We start from the raw sequence: 14,784 nt of genomic DNA, 5'->3' as shown, positions 1-14,784 counted from the left end.
TCTCATTACTGTTGCTCCCTTTTGTATTTCTTTATTATCTCTCAAGTGGAATTTAGTAAAGAGAGAAACATAGTCTAACATCTCGAACTGTGGAATAGGATGCATTTAAATTGTACTTTCATTCATTTCTGCCTGAAAATGTCACTTTAAATATCAGTGTTTTAAAATTAGTTCGTGTGTGACACCTCAGTGATGCGAGACCCTTTTGGTCTCCAGGAGTCTTGGCTAGGACTGATCCTCTCACGGCCGTGTCAGCATCTGTCCGTGTTGGAGCGCTCCGTCTCTGCCGCCTCCGAGGAGGACCACGCGTGGCTTCTGCTCTCTGTCGGTCCGTTATGTTAACAGTAGGCTCTTGGTGCGCACCGAGTGAACGATCAGGATTTTTCAGGGCTTCCATGGCCAGGCAGTGTGCTAGGTTTCAGAGATAACAGACATCAAAAAAGATGTGGTCCTTGCCCTACTAGACTCATGAGAACCCCCTTCTAGGTGATAAAATGTTAAGCGTTTGTGATACGATATAGTAAGTGCCATCATGTACAAGGAACTAATTTCCTTTCCCATAAGTAAATAGGTACCAAACGAACGAAAGGATCCTCAGTCAGCAGCTGTGCTTTTTCCGTATCTCTTACTTTGGTGGGAGTTAGCTAATGAGTGAATCTGATGTTCAAGATTTCAATAACTCAGTACATTTTCCTCCTCTACAGTTTTGACGCATGATGAGCTCTAGCACTGGCTTCCAGGAGGAAGACAGAATGAGAAGAAATCTGCCACCTGCTGGGGAAGTGTGGAACTACTGCGAAGACTTTTGGAAATTTCATTAAAGATCAGTGACATATTCTTCAATTTAAATAATATTAATTATTTAAAAATACATGTACGTAATGTATTGAATAAGTTTAAGTTATATAAAAAATGACCATCTAGTATTTAAAACTAGATTTTTTTTCTTTATTGCTTGAAACACTGGGTTTTCACCCGTTAAAGTGGTACTTTGCCAGATCGCCCAGTAGAACATAAGCGGACTAGCTGGTCCTCACGGGGATGTAGCAAACCAACTCCGTCTGTGTTTTCCCTCTTCGTGCACCCATATTTCTTTAATAGCAAACGCACTTAAAATTAGAGAAATCTCTTGTGTTTTTTTCTTCTGAGAAAGGAAAAGGACTCATGGTTACCTCTGAATAATAAAAAAAAATTAAGCCAATTTATAACTTACTTTAAAATGAAAGAAGTGTGGTACTATACTATAATCATTTATTCATCTTAAGCGATATGATACAATTCTATGCTGTATTTCTATTTTCTTAGTGTTTCTAATCTTTGAGAAAATTACATTCATGGGCTTATGAGGTATGTATGCTTTTAAAGAAGGAGTATAAAAAGAAGTATCAAGTAGTCACTTTTATAGAAACCAAGAAGATGAAGTTTGTTTTCCTGCTGTGTATTAATCATAGATGCATAGAAATCGTCAGTGTACAAAAACTATCCATCTATTCTAGAATCTGGATCGTGGGAATGGAAGAGACCTCGGTGTCTTTTGAACCCCGTCCCCTGAAGAAGCTGATTCGATAGGGCTGGGCTGAGCATGGGCGGTCGTGGTTGTGTAAGGGGCTCTCCCTGGGATCTGCTGCCGAGTGTGGTGTGGGAAACGTCTCACGGAGCTTAGCCGCAGCCACCGAGGCAGACCCCCTCGCAGGCCCCGTCCGGTGGAGCCTGGGACACCTGGGAACCCGGCCAGGCCACAGGGAGCGGTCTGCCTCCGAAGACGGGCAGGTCCCTCTGAGCTCCACAGTGAGCCAGAGCTGCCTACGGAGTCTCTCCTCTTGTTCTCTGAGCTCTTCTGAACGGGTCTAGCCCTCCTCTGTTCGGCGGCAGCACAGCCCGGCCCGTCGAGGATTTGAAAATAGCCGCCCTGTTCCCAGCTGCTTCCGTCATTCCTAATTGGAAGTCACAAGAGCTCTCCCTCTCCTGGTCACCCTCCCTTTGTCACTTGTTCCCATCTGTCTGTGATAAAATGGAGTGTTCCAGGTGTGGCCTCCCCTGCGGAACCAGAAGATTCCTGTGAGCTCCAGGGATCCCGAGGGAGGCTGTGGAAGGCCGGAGGGTGGCGCAGCCCGGGCTGGCGGGCTCCACGGTGCTGTCGGACTCACACAACTCCGGGCTTGGTGAGAGGCAGCGGCCCTTCTCGGCGGCCCAGCTGACCGAGGGGCGCTCTGGCGTTTAGGGCAGAATCCCCACCTGATGGTAAGATGGCGCTTTGCTTTCCTTTATTGTCAGCTGATTTTCCCTTCCGTGAGACTCTTGTGGGGGGAAGGAGGGGCTAGACGAAGGCGCCCGGTCCCCATGCCTGTGACTGCCATCTCCGCTGTGCCAGACTTCGCATTTCACGGAGCAGAAGCTGAAACTGCAGAGTACTGTAAACGGTCTTGATGCTCCCCTTCGGGTTTGTATGTTGTGATTTGAAGGGCACAGTGTCCGTGTCTCATTTCCAGATGAGAGAGCTTGTGGCTAAAAATCCAGATCGAGGGGGTGCCCGGCTGGCCGTCGGTAGAGCCTGTGACTCTTGGTCTCAGGGTTGAGCTCCAGCCCCGTGTTGGGTGTGGAGCCCACTTAAAAAGAATACATTTTTTTTTTTAAAGATTTTATTTATTTGTCAGAGAGAGAGCACGGGCAGACAGAGTGTCAGAGGGAGAAGCAGGATCCCTGCAGAGCAAGGAGCCCGATGTGGGACTCGATCCCAAGACACTGGGATCATGACCTGAACCGAAGGCAGCCGCTTAACCAACTGAGCCACCCAGGCGTCCCAAAAGAATACATTTTTAAAGTTCTAAAAATCATTTATTAATAAGATGCTTCTTTATAGGGAGATTCTTTTATAAAATGGCTCATTTTTAAATTTGTGTGTCAAGTGCGCATAGACTGCTGTGCGATACAAAAGTCCGCCCTTGTCAGGGACCCAGGATGCGCACTGCAGCCCTCACAGAGAAAGCCACCAGCGGCACTGAGCTGAAGCGCTGAGACGTAGCCCGGGGGCATTCGTGGCTGTTCTGGATCAGGTGCAGGCCCCCTAGCACGCGCTAACAAAACTCAAATCCTGAGAGAAAAAGAAAACACTTTCCGTGAGAAGTTATAATCCACTTAGGTCGCCCGGTCCTTAAAGGAAATGGTCAACAGTTGATTCAAGAAGTAGGAGATTTTGAACTTATCATGGAAAGACCTGTAAGCTTTAGGCATCAAGTAAACCCAAACTACGAGACTGAAGACCATCCAGTCTTTGTACCACTCAGAAGCTTATGTTCAAAAGGTTAGATTTTTAAAAGTAGCCATCCTTGGGGCGCCTGGGTGGCTCAGTGGGTTAAAGCCTCTGCCTTCGGCTCAGGTCATGATCCCAGGATCCTGGGATCGAGCCCCGCATTGGGCTCTCTGCTCAGCAGGGAGCCTGCTTCCTCCTCTCTCTCTGCCTGCCTCTCTGCCTACTTGTGATCTCTGTCTGTGAAATAAATAAATAAAATCTTTAAAAAAAAAAAGTAGCCATCCTTGGCTCCCGGTATCCAGTTCAGAGGACAGTGGAGCCGAGAGCGAGAGAGAGAAAACACGTGCGCCATCTCAGCCGGGAGTGACCGATAAAATCAGGCTTTTCTTTAGTGGGAGAAATGTGGTCTGACACAAGTGGGAGCGAGCTCCTGACTCCGGCCCCCGGGAAGCGGCCCGCCCGCTGCCCCTGCCCCAGAAGGGGCTTTTGTAGGTAGACGCTGGTCAGTATCCTTCAGTGACTAAAGTGTGGCTAAGACCATCTTCTTCTTTGCTGCCGTATCTCAAAGAAGTTAGTGACATTTAGGGGGCAGCAGAAGAAAATTAATGACATTTAACTTCCGCTAGAACAAGTGGGACTATTCGCCAAAGGACCCCACGGGTCTCAGCCCCAGGGATGAAAGGTGCCGAGGAGTCGGGCTCAGGACCACGAAGCGGAGGCTACGGTCCAGCCCCGCCTGCTTCTCTCGCCTGACTTGGCAGAATGGAGGCAGCCCATTCGCTTCGAGAGAGCCGGTTGGTTTGTTAAAATCTTACTTTCGGTGGCAGCGAGGGAGGGGCGGCAGGAAGACCCAAGGCCTTGACGGCCGGGGCTCCGCTTAGAGGCAGCCGTGAGGCCCAGCGGTGTGTGGTCGTGGTGCCGGCCAGGCTGCCACTGCCCTGGAGTCCGGAGGTTCCTGGAAATGGGACAGTGGCTCCCGGCTTGCGGCGGGTTCATAAAGCTCAGATCAGCAAACGTAAACTTCTGTTCGCTGGGACATTCCAGAGTGGAACCTCGTAATTTAAAAGGTACCGTTAATAATGTTGTCCAAAGATTCCAGATTTGGGAAATAATGTTCCCTCCAGTTCTTAATTACTTGAATTTTAAAAGCTGCTTTGATCTCGTGGACACGCGCAACTATATCAGGCTTGTTTCCTACCTGCTATGGTTTCACTTTAAAATGTAAAGTTTTTAATTAGAATTGAGGGAATCAGAATTACTCAAATTTTAAAAGACCGGTTCAAAATGAAAACATTTGAAAGACAAAGATCTACCTCATGTTTAATTCAAAACTGGGGGAGAAGGCGGAGAAGGAATAACAGGGCACCACCCCTGCTGAGGGAGGTGAATTGTGAGGTGAGCGTTAATCCGCGTTAATCCGCGCGCTGGACAGTCGGGTCTGGGGGAGCAGACGCCTTCCCGTCCGGAAGTTGTTAACGCGCCCCCTGGCAGAGCCTTTTCCGTTGTCTTCCCTCAGTCCGCGGCTGCCAGCAAATGTTTGTTTCTAAAAGGCTTCATCCGAGGAAGGCCGAAATAGAAGCCTCCGTAAACTGGACCAGTCCAGTGACTATTTAAGTACCTACTATGTGTCCGTTTGAAGTCACCAGACCAGAGTAAATGGCGTTCAATAAATATCCAAATGAAACTGTTACGAAGGGCCACGTGTCAGGGAGGGACATCGGGGATGAAACTTAGGGAGCAGCACGCCAGCCAGGAGGAGGAGGAGGGCTGGGGGTGGGGGGAGGCCCAGGGTCACGCAGGGGAGTTTGTAGGCCCCATAAAGGGCTTTGGGGCTCCGGTCCTAGAGCACGGTGGCGGGCTTTGGCCTCCATTGACACTTAATGCAGAAGTGCTCCCTGAGGTCTGTCCGCCTGCACGGTTTCCTGACGACCCGTTCATCGTGTCCTACAGCCGTCTGTCGGGCAAGCGCGCGCGGACGCCGTGGGGTCTGGGACTCGTGATCCTGTCGTCTGCGGTGCAGTGGGCCCGCGGGAAGCGCGGGCGGCCTGACGTAGAGGCCACGCCCCCACCCACCTGCCGCGTGTCCGTGTAGCAGAGCGCCTTCGGGAGGAGGACGACGTGCTATTTTGCCTGCACCGAAACTGTACAATTTCCACTTTCGTGAGGTCTTAGGAACTTGAGATAATAAAAGGCATTAAACCACAGGAAACAAAACACTGCCATAGGTGACAGGGAGAGTTAGTAAAATCCTAAGAAAAACTTCCCATGGTGAAATGTTGCTTAGGAGAGCTCCTTCGCAGTCCCGAGGACCTGGGAAGAGAAAATGGATCTGTCCTTCGTCTCCCTTCTGGCAGCCCTCACGCCTGGGGAATTTTCATAGGAATTTGGAAACAGTGCACTTTCTGAGAAGGTTCTAAGTAAGTGTTCTAGTCCTTTAATTTTAGGGTGTGCGGAACACTTGAGAAGAAAGTTGCTTGGGTGTGTAGTTAGGAATCTGGGACGGGCCCCTGGCTGGCTCAGTCGGTAGAGCATGTGACATCCGATCTCAGGGTTGTGAGTTCAAGCCCCATGTTAGGTGTAGAGATTACTTAAAAAGAAATAAAGAACTCTGAGATAAACAGTATTCCCCTCACCCCCAAGCACACCTCTTTTAAGACTTTTACAGAAATGTACAAATTATGGTATAAAACCCAAAGGCTTCAAACAAAGCCAATTTAAATATTAGATTTTAATAGTATTGAAACCAAAGAACTGTCCACTTAAAGTCCTAACTATCCTAGGACATTGGGGTCAAGAGGTTTTAACCATTTCTTTTTGTGCTCAGACCTTCCTTCAGCTCCACACACAGGAGCCGCCCTCCTGTCACCCCAGCTCCGGACCACATGCAAAGCAAAGTTGGAAGGTAGACTTCTCATGAATCGAAAGCAAGAAAATACTGATTTGACCATAAATATTTTTATTAAATGTGAAAATACACAGGCATAAAAATAGTACCCATATTTGCAGACATATCAGACCCATTTCAATTTTCTCTATTAAAACACTAAATTGAGATGGATTAAATTAGTCTTGTCTCATTCAGAACCAGCAATAGGCCTTACAGTCGGAGTAGTAGTTTAACTTCCCAAACATCTCCATGTTTTCTTCCTCCACACTCTGCTTTCCACTGCAGGCAAGAGGCCACCGCAGACCAGTGCAAAACCTGTCACTATACATAAAGCCACGCGGTGGCTAACTGTACTCTTAAATCATTCAGCAAATGAGATCATCCATTTAAAAAAGAAATCCACCTATTAATATCATTTGCAATTGCAGAACAGACTCTGCTACTAACAAAAGGAATGATCTGATTTAGAATAAGGATATTATTTGCCGACATATTAGCATTTGCCTTCCTCCTTCCTTTATAAGTACGGGAAAGTCACTACATTCAATTAAGTTGCATGGAGTTCGCTAGGTCACAGCACGGTTGGCACTCAGCTTTCGCGAGGCCCTTGCCAGCGCCCTGTGCTTAAAGGGAGGCAGCTCCAACCCAGCCTGACTGAGGAAGCGTTTTTAACTCAAGCATCTTACGCATTTTTTTCATGGCAAATGTCACAACTTCTGACCGTTTTCATGCCTTTGAAGTGAAATCTTCCATTTTCCATCATGAATAGGAAATGATGCCAATTTCAAATTGTTAATTCTGTTAACTTTTTTCCTACTTGGTTATTTTCCCCTTTAAAAAAAAAATATATATGGGTAGTTTTTACATTCCATTATCAGAGTCCAAAAAAGTTGTTTTCATACTGATTAAAGATACATTTTTAATACTGACCGAAGAGAAAGATGTTTTAAAGTTAGCATTACGTCCCTCCAGTTCACAGTAGTAAACTATTACAGTTGTTTTCGTTTTCAAGTTTTCATTTATCCATGCCAAGAAAGAGTTTCAAAAATGGGCAATAAATTTATTCTCCTTTTAGAACGTTCTCGTGTTTTTAGGCTGATGTGTTTAATACGTGCTGCTGTGGAAAATATCCACAATGTCCAGACAAGTGATACTCCATTTCAGAAGCTTTCCAAAAAGCAAGGAAGGAGTTTAAGAAAGGAATCTCCTACAGCTAAGGCTAGGTACCCCTGTGATTTCACTTTTCCAGAAAGAGCCATTTACTGGGCAGCTGCAGGCCCCAGAAACAAGAGCCAGGAGACTGGCAAGTGGAAGGAACCCAAAAGCAAGTCAAATGCCTGTCAGTCCCGTGCGGTCCACCGTTGGACGACCTGTCCCAGCAGGACGGCGGCACAAAGGCCTGGCCCTCCGCTCCCGGAGCCTCTCTCAGGGCCGGGGCACGGCAGGGCCAGACTTCCAGGCCGGCAACTGTCCTCAAGTCTCTCTGTGGCGCTGGCACTTGGCACATAGCTCCTCTCTGCACTGAGGACCAGCGAGTAACCACACATTTCAGTTACGGTGACTAATCTGAGTCCGCGGTACAATTTCAGGGATGGGAATCACAGGTTTATTGCCGGTTTATTACCGGTACGGACAAAGTCACGCCAGCAGCCGTCTGGGCAGCGCCTGACAGTAAGCGACGTAACCAGCACCCAGGACGCAGCTCCCACCGGCCAGCCCACCACCGTCCTCCCCCCGGCTCCTTGCGGTGACTTCTCGTCGTCTTCTCTGAATGGAAAGGCAAGTGATTTCCTATTACTGTTCGGATTCTGTGTGAAAATTCTTACTTTAAAAGTAGGTAGAGGCCACTGCTAGACTGCAAAACGGTCACAGTGACATCATGTGCCAAAGAACCAGGCTGGCAAACAACATTGCTGATGTAATGGAGTCATGAGATTGCTAGGATAAAAGAAACAAAACGGAATTTCCCTCAGAGATCCTTTCACCACTGGCTTGAATTTTGAGACCTTAAAAGGAAAGCTGCAAACTATTCACTAATTTTCAAAATGCATTAAGTTTATTGGTACGAAACAGACTTCTAAATAGGATGCAGAAAGCACACAGGCGTTTTGCTCAGTTCAACTATGTGACTTTTTTCCCTCCGTTTAGAGAAATTTCTCCACGTATATTTCAGAAGGACTGTGGAAGGAAAGGCTCTGTGCTTGCTGCTGTGGCCAGGACCCCTCCCGCCACGGAAATTAAAATGCTTGATTTCAGAAAAACAATATTAGACCCATACTCATCAGAATGCTCTGAGGCCAAAACAAGAAACCTTTCCAGAATGAAAGTAGTAATTCTTGACTAAAGTAATTCTCTTAGAGTTTAAATGCAGCATCAGTAGTTCTGTAAATATTTAATGTTCTTGATTAAAGTTAACACTCAGTTTTTAGGGAAAAAAATTATCCAGTATCCAAAGACTGAATAAGTTCGTCTCTTAAAAGAAGGGCTCTCCGGAAGAGATGCCTTCTTGATGGTGGAAATGCAGCCGGAGCGGACCGCATTTGTAAACGTGGATTTTTTTCTAGGGACCACCAGAGGCATCGGGGGCGGGTCGGGGCGGGCCTCCTGTCTAACACGGGCCTCAGACAGCCACAGTAGGGGACTGCGGTCCGAGAGGGTCGGCCGGGACGGCCGAGAAGCCGCCCCGCCGCCTTTATTAAAAGTGGGGAGCGTCGCGTTTTCTCTGTCAACTGGGCCACTTTCCGTTTCTCAGGCAGTCCTGTTGCGGGCACTTCCGCGCGACTCACGACAAGGGCTGGAGCATTTCACTCTGCGCCGCAAGCCTGTTTCAGGTGACAGCACTGCTTTCTGATCTGGACCTACGTCATGTCTGCGCCCGCGGTCTTCGTGTTCTCTCGCAGGTGCCCGACACAGAAGACACGCTGCACGTCCACCCAGAGTCTACACCCGCAGCGCCACTACCACCTGGCAGCAGGTTTTCTCAAAGGCTCCGTCCCTCCTCCTGCGGCCACCGCGCTCAGGCCGGCGGAGATAGAAATGCGTGTGGCCGCGAGGCTCTGTCACTTAACAGGTATTTGCGAGTGACTGCACGACCGGAAGCTAAGGCGAAGGCGTCCCTAAGAACGTACGACTCAAAATGATGGCATTCTCTTTGCGAATCCTAAAACACGAGCTTGGGGCTCTGCACCCACGTCGGCACTGCTGTCCTCTGCCGGGCGGCTCCCCCGCGGCCTGTGCCATGGCCCCGCCACAGGCGCGCCCACCACAGACCCTTCCAGACCCTCCGCGGTTCACAGGGTCTGCTCTGCCTGACACAGAACCGGCCTCCGCCTCCCTGCCTCCAAGCACCTACCAGCCTCCAGTCTAAAATGGATAAAACGATCTTTCCTATTAAAATAACTCTTTGGTCATGGACAAATTAAAAGATTTGAATTTTCTTTTTTTTTTTTCATTAGGATCCTGGAACAAGGTTTCTTTGTGTTTAATCTTTAAAAAAATTAAGGAAGATGAGCAGAAAAACAGCTGGTTTAATTGAAGTGGAATTTGAATCTAAAAGGTCCGCCTGAGCTGAAGGGATTGAAGCCCTGCCATGAGTTCCAGCTCCTGTGGAAAGGGTTGCCGCCGCCTCCTTGCTGGCTCTCCGCGTCCAGCGGGTCTTCTCCGTCGTCGAACTTCTTCCTCATTTCTAGGAAAGAAATGCGCGCATCAGAACGCAGGTGTTCGTTAAGCACTGGGCTGGGGGAGGACTCCCGCCTCTCCTCTCACCACAAGGGGCTGGGCCTGACACACACATCTGGGCTCTCCCACCCCCAGCCAGCTCCCAGTGGTGGTCTCAGGAGAAAGCCTAGAGGAGGCCCATCCCGGAGAAGGGGCCACGTTCAGGGCCGGCAGCGCCAAGTCACAGATTCGGGCCCCCTGAATCTTCTCGCCTCACAAGCATCTACCCAAGGAAAATCTGCTCTGGGAAAAAAATAACTGCGGAGGAGGAGCGCTCCAGAAGTCCCAGGCTTAGGATCAAAGAGCCACGTCCCCATCCTGGCCCCAGCAATGCAGTCCCAACCTCACCAGCCCTCCAAGCGTCTGACTGGCTTCCTGGGCCTCGGTCTTGGATCCAAGCAGGGGTAAGGTTCCCGGCCACAGCTCAGGAGGCCGCCTGTGCGGCAGTCCCGAGGAAGGTCCCTGATGAGACCAAGACTAAGGCTGACAAATGGGACAGAGGAACGCTGCGGCGGGGGCAGGAGGGAGACTAATCCTCAGAGACCAAGAGAACGATTTCCTCCTTAAAGCAGAAACAGGGGCTCAGAAAAAGTGACAACACAAAAGAACTCGTAGCGACTGCAAGGGCAGTTCTTGAAGCTTCTGTGACCGTCCGTCCCCCGAGCTCAGGGGACAGACAGAGGATGGCAGGGACAAGCCTCTGCTGAGCTCGAGAACGGACCATCCCGCCGGGCTCCCTAAGTGCGTGTCTGCCTCTCTTGTGGGGTTATGCGGGAGAGCAGAGGACCACAGAGCTTCGATTCCAGAGCTTAAGCAGATGTTCAAAAAAGATTTGCCAAATGGGTATAAGATGTGATTTCCTTCTATTTCTGATGAATTTGTCTAGCTCAAGTCCTAGCTCCTGCTGACACCGAAAGACATAAAAAAGGAGTAGTTATTAGTTTACCTTAAATTCCCCCTGGAAATGTCTAAACATTGTTCAGTATTACCTAATTTCTTCGCCTTCTCTCTCATTTCCAGGCCCTTTCAGCACACGATAACAGCATTTCCAGCAACCAGGAAAGCTAACGAACACCGGACTTGGGGCAAGATCCCCAGGGAACACAGAGGACAGGCAGCCCCCACCCGGGCTGGGGGTACGTTCCAGCCTGGCATCCCGGCTCCCTACTCAAGCTCCTCCAGGTTCCCGAGGAAGAATTCGTCATCGGTCTGGGGAGGTGGAGGGAACCTAGAACCTCTCCCTCACTGTGGTGCTTTCCTGTCGCAGGTGGGAGCGCGGAGACTCGTCTCTGGTCGCTTGTGCAGGAAGGGGGGCGTCAAACCGGGCCTCCTGCTTCCGTGTCTGCCGCTCCCCCACCGCGCGGGGCCCACGAGGGCGAGGGCCGGAGTGTGGCGGGGGCGGGCCTGGGGCTGGACTCCCGGAGCTGCGAGGCGGGGGAGCGCCCGCCCGGCGCCCGCATCTGCCTCCGCCCCAGCTCAGCGAAGAGCAGAGCTAGTAAGTCACCGCTGGGGGACTCGGCCGCCTGCAGAGACCCGTACCTGGATCCGAGAGAACTTCTTTAGCAGCCGCTATGTCAATGAACTTCTTCTCCGCTTTTTTCTTTTCCTCCTCATTCTGGAAGTTATCTGGGTGCCACTGCAGAGCTAATTTTCGGTATGCTTTAATGATTTCTTGCTTTTTGGCGTTTCTGAGCAGTATTAAGATTAACGCTCATTAGTCAAGAAGTGCCACCTCACCGCCCCCGAGACTCAGACAGTCACGATCCCGCGCGCAGCCCCGCGGCCTGCTCTTCCCGGCCGCGCCAGTGTGACCACGGCCGAGTGCCTAATGTGCGCTTCTGGGGGATCATTCAAGCTGCTTCAGAATCTCAATGGGAAGAAATTACTTTTGATCTTTGCAGTTTTCTCTTAAAAAAATAAATCTCACAGACCCATTTTTAAACTTTCTGAATGTCCAACCTACCTGGTAACAATTCCTGGCATTAAGAGCTAACTGTGACTCTGAACCACACTCCTGTTTTGCTTCTGGTTTCCTTCGTTCTGGTCGGACCTTTGATTGAAAGACTGGTGGTTCCCTTGCTCAGAGAAGGTGGATCTTGTACCATTTACCTTGCTTTTGTCTCTCCGTGCCTCTAAGTTAATTCTCGAAGTGCCACTTTATTCTTAGGCCTGAAGAAGTTTGCTTTTCCCTCTCCTGTCCCACCAAAAGAAAGCTCACTCCTTTTCACCCTTCCCAAAAAATCTAGGCTAGGGCCTACTCATGCTACAGTGTCATCCCTCTGTCACCAACTACTAATTCCCCCATCCTTGCAGTCCTGGTCTCTTTAAAGAAATCTACCTGTAACAAAACAGCTGTCTGATGGTTACGATGTGAAAGATGGTTAGGTTTAATCCCGGACCGAAATTACATAAAGTAAGGAATTCAATCAGAGGAGGAAAAAAGAAAACAACAATGTAAATTTTAAATAACTCACCTTTTTACTCCCAAGATTTTATAATAATCTCGTTTCTGTGACTGCTTCAATAGCCTCTGTGCCTTCTCTAGACCTTCCCGAATCTGCTGGTCATTTTCATTGTGTTCCTGTGCAGTTTCGTAATCCTGAATAGCTGTCACAAGGTTTAAGATAACGCTGTTAAAGGAACCGTAACTTACAACCTCTACTTCTCCTGTCAGGCTGATACTCAAGTCACGGTCCCAGCCTCCTCACTCTCGCCATTACTGCTAAGAGCCTAAGAGATGGTGACGATTTTGTTAGGCAACTTATAAAAGGCATAATTAAGGCTGAATTTAGGTAGCCTTTTCCTCCCATTCAATAAAACTCACTGTTGTTTACTCGCCCACCTTCCCTGCAGCACACCTTCATATCCATACTTGACACAAGGCAGCCTTTCCATCACTGTGACTGAACTGATCATTACATAGGAAAATAAGACCATGGAAAGGAAATCTGCACTATCAGCTACAGGTCCACAATTCAGAAGAATCAGAGGCTTAGAAAGGGGGCAAGGAGAACCACCAGCAATCAGAATGTCTAAGTCCTAGGGATTTCAACAGGAACTATTACAAACATGCTGTTTTTAAGCTCCTGATCAAAGCAGATGGCACTGTCCTGGTGTGGGATGTCTGATAACAATCCACATCACAGCTTTTGCCTTTTTCAGAATACCTGAATATCTAGAACACAAGGCATCAGGAGATCTAAGTCACGTAGAAAAGAGTCAACATAGCAAGCCTGAGACTGTTACCCTTCGAAAGGCCTGCTGGCAAGGTTGGTCCTGGCCGGCATCTCAGAAGATGGCCTTCAGGAGCGTTCCCACCATTTCCTGGTAAGAATGGCTCAATGAAAAAAGGCCTCAAGAAAGGCCTCAATGTTTGTACAGATAATGTCGTTTATGTGAAACATCGTCTTTCCTTCTGGGAATCTGGGTGCTGGCACGGCAGGAGGTACCCGGCTGACTGACCCCTCATGAATGTCCCGGGCACTGGCGCTCCAGCGAGCTTCCCCGGCAGACAGCACCTTGCACGTCTGGAGGAATTACAGCTTGTCCTATCATTTCAAAGAGAAAGACTCTTGGAATCCTCTACTGCTTTTCTCTGGAGTTTGTGCCATGTGTCTTTTCCCTTTCCTGATGTTACTCTGTGTCCTTTCAGTAGAATAAATCTCAGCCTGAGTCCAACTGTGTGCTGAGTCCCACGAGTCCTACTAAGTCCCCAAATCTGGGAGTGGTCTTGAGGAGCAGACATCTCAAATAAGGGACTGTTAGGTCCGAATTCTAGTTTTTATGTGAGTGCATTTCACTATAGGGAAAATATCTCTCTGGATAACATGTCTGAGGATTCGTACTGGCCACGGCTCATCCTGGAAGGGATTCAGGGAGGCACATGGTCCTCCTGACAAACTGCGAGAAGGTCAATAGCGGCCTAATACCACGTCACAATGCCTAGTCCTTCCCCTCACTTTATCTCATCACACAGACATCAGCCGTTTCCCATCATCACAAGAACAAGGATGAGTACAGGACAATAAGATATTTTGAGAGAGACCACCTTCACATAACTTTTAGTACAGTATAATTATTCTAGTACTATTAATCTCTTACTATGCCTAATTTATAAGTTAAACTTTATCATGGGTATATATGGGTAAGAAAAAAACAGTATATTTCAGGTTGGATATGATCTGCAGTTTTAGGCATCCACTGGGGGTCTTGAAAGGGATCCCCCGCAGATTAAGGGAGAATGACTGAAATTTGCCTGAACTACAGAGAAAAGTGAACCAATACTACCTCTGGTCCATGGCTGGAGGGTGGGGAGGGGGAGTGACACACATTTCAAGCTTTTATTCTAAGTCCTGCCTCAATGCATTAATAATAAAAATATGAAACATTACTACAGCCCTCCAACTCACAGTGACAGCTTAAAATACCCTTCCAATTTAGTACACAAAACTGTCATAGCAGTGAGGTTTAAATTAACAACTACTACCCATAGCACTCAGTATCGCAAGCTAGTAAGGAAATGTACTTTGAAGGAATTCGATACAAGAGGAAAATGTTTCAATATATGCAATTTTGCTATTTATGCAAACTCTACATTTAAAACATATTTTCATTCTTAAATGTTCAGAGTATCTCCTTCAAAGCAGGCTTCTATATCCTATTCTTTTATTAAAACTTAAAGTGGACACATTTTTCCCAATCCAGAAAAAAATATAAGGTTGTTTCCTACATTCACATCATTACAGGTAGGTAATTTAATTAGAAACTTAGTATGGGTGATGTTAAAACTTCCCATAGACATAAATGAGATAGATCATTTTTAATTATATTTTCTCAGATTCTACCCTCCAAGGAGTCATCTTTAAAGAAAAAGTAAGTAACATCCAATTATGTTTCTCCTATACTGTAATTAAGCAACCACACAAAGTAG

General features: G+C 48.1%; 2 protein-coding genes across 2 annotated transcripts in view; one reads left to right on the top strand and one right to left on the bottom strand.

The window, feature by feature from the left end:
* The window catches only part of LOC111147092 (UDP-glucose glycoprotein glucosyltransferase 2), a 197,626-nt gene extending 196,690 nt beyond the window's left edge, over positions 1–936 (top strand). The window contains exon 39 of the mRNA XM_022502981.1: positions 705–936. Coding sequence (XP_022358689.1) covers positions 705–727 — 23 coding nt within the window. The 3' untranslated portion in view covers positions 728–936. The remainder of the gene's footprint in view (positions 1–704) is intronic.
* Positions 937–6,052: 5,116 nt separating this feature from the next.
* Positions 6,053–14,784, bottom strand: part of LOC111146959 (DnaJ heat shock protein family (Hsp40) member C3) — a 62,013-nt gene continuing 53,281 nt past the window's right edge. The window contains exons 10-12 of the mRNA XM_022502719.1: positions 12,329–12,461; positions 11,394–11,542; positions 6,053–9,822 (exon numbers count right to left, since the gene is read on the bottom strand). Of these exons, the coding sequence (XP_022358427.1) occupies positions 9,665–9,822; positions 11,394–11,542; positions 12,329–12,461 (440 nt within the window). The 3' untranslated portion in view covers positions 6,053–9,664. The remainder of the gene's footprint in view (positions 9,823–11,393; positions 11,543–12,328; positions 12,462–14,784) is intronic.

Source organism: Enhydra lutris, unplaced genomic scaffold, assembly GCF_002288905.1.
Source record: "Enhydra lutris kenyoni isolate GAN:26980312 unplaced genomic scaffold, ASM228890v2 scaffoldscaffold15, whole genome shotgun sequence".
Lineage (NCBI taxonomy): Eukaryota > Metazoa > Chordata > Mammalia > Carnivora > Mustelidae > Enhydra > Enhydra lutris.
This window is presented reverse-complemented; position numbering and strand designations above follow the sequence as displayed.